We start from the raw sequence: 4,445 nt of genomic DNA, 5'->3' as shown, positions 1-4,445 counted from the left end.
AATTAATCATTCCAGCTTTTTTATTTTTTTATGAATACATGAAAAAATCAAACTATAACAGAAGAAAAATTTAAAAATTAACAAGTTCTGTGCCAAATTTTTGAATTTGTACTAAAGCCTGTTTTGTTACAAAAAAAAAATCAAGTTACTGATGAAGAAAATCGATGGATAAATACGAAATAATGAGTGGTCAAATGAAAATCCGCAAAGATTTTTTATATGTAAGTAAATTTCTTTATATAATTCTCTTCTCATGGAGAAAATTTGAAATTTTTTTATGCAAATCTTAACCAAGGTTAGGTTAGGTTACACTGGCCGGCTGTTGCGCCTTACATAGACCCGTTGGTCCTTTGTAGTGCCAGATGGAGGTCCGTTTTACTGCGGTCTAAAGTAGTCGTCGTATAGGACGTCAACGCTTTTTGCGAAGTTCAAGAGTGCCTTAATATCCAGTTTTGAAACCTCCTCTAGTCCTTTAAACTGCGAAGCTCCGAGATAACTAAGACGATTTCTAGCTAAGGCCGGACAGAAACAGAGGAGGTGTTCTAACGTCTCACTCATGCCTTCCTCCCTGCACTTCCTGCATGCGTCACTGTTACTAATGCCCATTCTGCTTGCGTGGGATGCCAGTAGGTTGTGGCCCGTCATTAGGCCGACAACTGTCCTGCACTCCCTACGTGACCGTGTAAGCAAGAAATGGGTGTTTCCTTTGCTGCTATTGCACATGATCTTGGAGGTTTTGCATGTCGCTAATGCGTTCCATCTCCCCCTGATCCGGCACCCAGCTCTTTCGGAAATTTCATTGTAGATCGTTTTTAGCGACTTTTGTATTTCCCGTACTGGTTCGCTAGCAAGACGGATGGCACCTTTGGCAATCTCATCAGCTATTTCGTTGCCTAAAATGCCCTTGTGGCCTGGAACCCAGTATATATGCAGCCGTTTACTCTCGGCCGCCCTGTCTACTGCTTCCCTGCTTCTAAGGACATTTTCTGACGCAATACGATGTGAGATTATGGCCTTAATCGCCGCCTGGCTATCGACATATATATTGATATTTTTTATATAATTTCCTGCGTTGCTAGCTATCTCAGCAGCTTTCCCTACAGCGAAGACTTCCGCCTGGAAAATACTGCAGTACTCTGGAAGCTTGAAGGGTTGCCTGAGGTCTAGCTCGGCGCAATAGACTCCGGCGCCCACTCCATCAGCCATTTTTGATCCATCCGTGTAGATGTTATACGTTACGCCGGCGGGTCGCGTGCTCATGCGCCATCCGCCCTCCTTAACCGTAGCTTTAAACCTTCTTCCCCAGATGAAGCGTGGGGGTATGTGGTCTATTTTGTCCTCCATCCCCCTGCCTATCGAGCTGTGCCCGAAGGTTCTTGCGGAGAATTCACCTAAGGCCATCAATCTCGTGGCGGATTTCGCTGCAGTGCTCTCCACCGCGATGTCGATTGGTGGTAGGCCAAGTAGCCTTTCAAGTGCCGCCGTTGGAGTGGTCCTTAGCGCTCCTGTTATGCACAGTGGAGCGAGCCGCTGTAATCGCTCCAATGGTTTTCTATACGAAATTTTGTTTGCAGCGGTCCACCATACCAGAGCACCGTAGAGCAATATGGGCTTAACTACCGCTGTGTAACACCAATGCATGAGGCCAGGGGATAGGCCCCATGTGGTGCCCAGCATCTTTTTACATGCGTAAAGGGCACCACTGGCCTTTTTCACCCTTTCCTCCACATTTAGCTTCCACATCAGTTTGCTGTCCAAAATTACTCCCAGGTACTTGGTGTGATCCTTGATTGATAGCTCCGCCCCGTTGAGCCTCGGGGGTTTCCACGCGGGGATTTTGTACCTTCTTGTGAACAGTACCGCATCCGTTTTGTCAGCATTTACCTCTAAGTTGACTGTTGTCGCCCATCGATGTACGACCCTTAGAGCGCTTTCCATTACGTTACTGATGGTGTCTAGGAATTTCCCCGTAACAACTATAGCTATGTCGTCCGCATAGGCAATTAGTCTGGGTGCTTTCCCTTCGAATTTTCCCAGAAGCTCATTCGCTACGAGTAGCCACAGGAGTGGTGACAGAACACCACCCTGAGGAGTTCCTCTATGCGCTAGTCTGAGCAACCTGGCTTCGTTCCACTCCGCCTTAATTTTCCTGCAGCTCAGCAGGCTTTTTATCCATAGTAGGATGGCAGACTCTACCTGGGCTGCTTCTAGGCTTTCCATTATTGCCTCATAGGAGACATTATTAAATGCCCCGCTTATGTCCAGAAAGACCCCTAGGGCATATTCTTTATGCTCCAGAGCTTTTTCTATTACCGCGGTTAGTGAGTGAAGTGCAGTCTCAGTGGATCTACCCTTCGTGTAGGCATGCTGCGCCTTTGATATGCTGGCCGACGGCAGCTTATCCCTAATGTAGGCGTCCAGAATCTTTTCGAGCGTCTTTAGAAGGAATGAAGTTAGACTAATTGGTCTGTATTCTTTCGAATAGAGGGGATTTCCCTTGCCCGCCTTCGGTATGAATACGACCCTCGCCTCTCTCCAAAGGACAGGCACATAGTTTAGTCTTAAACATCCCTCGTATATTGTTTTCAAGTATGGTGTCAGCACTGCGGAAATTTTTTGCATCATGGCTGGAAAGATACCGTCTGTGCCTGGGGACTTAAACGGCCCGAAGCCATCGATTGCCCACCGTATTTTTTCTTCCGTTATGATGTCCGGGGGGACATTTTCCACGCTATCTCCTAGAAGTTGCAGATCTATGCTGTCTGTACACCCCGGAAAGTGTGTGTTGACTAGGTCTTCCAGTGAGTCCTCACTGCTTTCAGTCCACTCTCCACATTTTTTACGTAGTAACCTTGGATTAGTCGGGTTCTTGGATAGCAATTTCCTTAGCCTGGCTACCTCGGTTGTTTTTTCTAATTCGCCGCAGAAGCTCTTCCACGACTCCCGCTTGCATTTACGAATCTCTTTCTTGTATTCCTTAAGTACTTCCTTGTATTCCATCCAGCAGAACTCGTCATCGGCTACCTTGGCCAGTTTGAAGAGTTCCCTAACATTTTTCCTGAGTGCTCCGAGCCCCCTGTTCCACCAAGGTGGCTTTGAACCTCGCTTGGCATGTAGCAGAGGGCATGCGATGCAATAAGCTTTATTTAGAGTGTTGGTAAGTGAGACTACCAGTTCCTCCAATTCAGAGTGGGAGTCACTTACCCTATGCTTGGTTAAATTCTTCCTCACTACCCTTTCATACAATTCCCAGTTTGTATTCCTGTGATTTCTGAAGGTTTCGCTTTTTGTACGGGCTGAGAATTTTACCTGAAATCCTACATACCTATGGTCAGAGAACGAGGGTGTACTAAGCACCTCCCAATTCTGTACTCCGATTCCCCCACTAGTGTGGAGTGTTATGTCAAGGACGTTCTTCGAGGTAGGGCCAATATAAGTAGGTTCCTCACCCCGGTTAGCTATATCTAAATTACTTATTAATATAAAGTTTAGTAAAGACTCACCCCTTTCGTTGGTATCTCCACTCCCCCATACTGTGTTGTGCGCATTGGCATCCGCGCCTATGATGAGTGGGCGTTTCGCCTTCTCGGCCTCTCCCACCAACCTCCGGAGCTCGTTTGGTGGCGCCTCCTCGTCGTGAGGCATGTAACAAGATGCAAGGAGTATTGTGTCATCCTTGCCATCCTTCACAGCTACCACCGTCAGATCATCTGAAGAGAAATTAAGATCAATATAAGAGTGTATACTTTTCTTTACCAGTATAGCTGTTCTTACCCTGTTTGTTGCACTCGGGATGTGCGTATAGTAAGTTTGCGACTTTAGTCCAGCTACCACGTTTCCCGACGCTATCCATGGCTCCTGGACTAACGCCGCATCGTAGCCGATCCTCTCTAAATTGAGGAGGAGCTCGGCAGAGGCGACCTTGCTTTTATGCAGATTTATTTGAAGAACCTTCACTGCAAGGATCAGGATTCTTTTCGGGGTCGGGTAGAATCTCCGGATCGCCCTTCTCGGTCTCCTGGAGCTTCAAGGTAGCCTCCAGGATCTCTCCCAGATCCTTCTCGACCTCTCGCTCCTCCAGCGTGTTGGCATTGTTATCGGCCAGGCTTCGCTTCTTCAGGCGAAGGTATACGCTACCTATGCCCCACGCCATCTTCCCGAACCTAGCGTATAGTATGTCTTCGGCCGGCTTGTTGATTTGGAGGATGTAATTTTGGCTGCCATCCTCCTTACAGGAGTTGGTAACCTTTAACACCCTCCAATCTCCCGTCGGCACGTCTGGGTTCTGTCTCTGCAGAAGCCGCAGCGCATTCTCCGGTTTTACCGTGCGGGGTATGAGCACCTTCGCTTTCGGTATGGATGGTATGCAGCTGCGGTCCACAACCTCCAAGACGGCGCCCTCCCACAGGCCTTGAAGCGTCGCAACAGCTTCCTTTACCCATAGT

At 47.7% G+C, this 4,445-nt stretch overlaps 1 protein-coding gene across 1 annotated transcript in view; it reads right to left on the bottom strand.

Annotated features, from left to right (window-relative positions):
• LOC118740039 overlaps positions 1–4,024 on the bottom strand; it is a 4,988-nt gene extending 964 nt beyond the window's left edge. The window contains exons 1-3 of the mRNA XM_036471536.1: positions 3,775–4,024; positions 3,172–3,710; positions 2,197–2,436 (exon numbers count right to left, since the gene is read on the bottom strand). Of these exons, the coding sequence (XP_036327429.1) occupies positions 2,197–2,436; positions 3,172–3,710; positions 3,775–3,853 (858 nt within the window). The 5' untranslated portion in view covers positions 3,854–4,024. The remainder of the gene's footprint in view (positions 1–2,196; positions 2,437–3,171; positions 3,711–3,774) is intronic.
• Between the last annotated feature and the right edge of the window lie 421 nt (positions 4,025–4,445).

This window comes from Rhagoletis pomonella, unplaced genomic scaffold (assembly GCF_013731165.1).
Source record: "Rhagoletis pomonella isolate Grant_MI unplaced genomic scaffold, Rhpom_1.0 Rhpom_scaffold_00005, whole genome shotgun sequence".
Lineage (NCBI taxonomy): Eukaryota > Metazoa > Arthropoda > Insecta > Diptera > Tephritidae > Rhagoletis > Rhagoletis pomonella.
The sequence above is the reverse complement of the archived record's forward strand: the minus strand, read 5'-3'. Positions and strand labels throughout refer to the sequence as shown.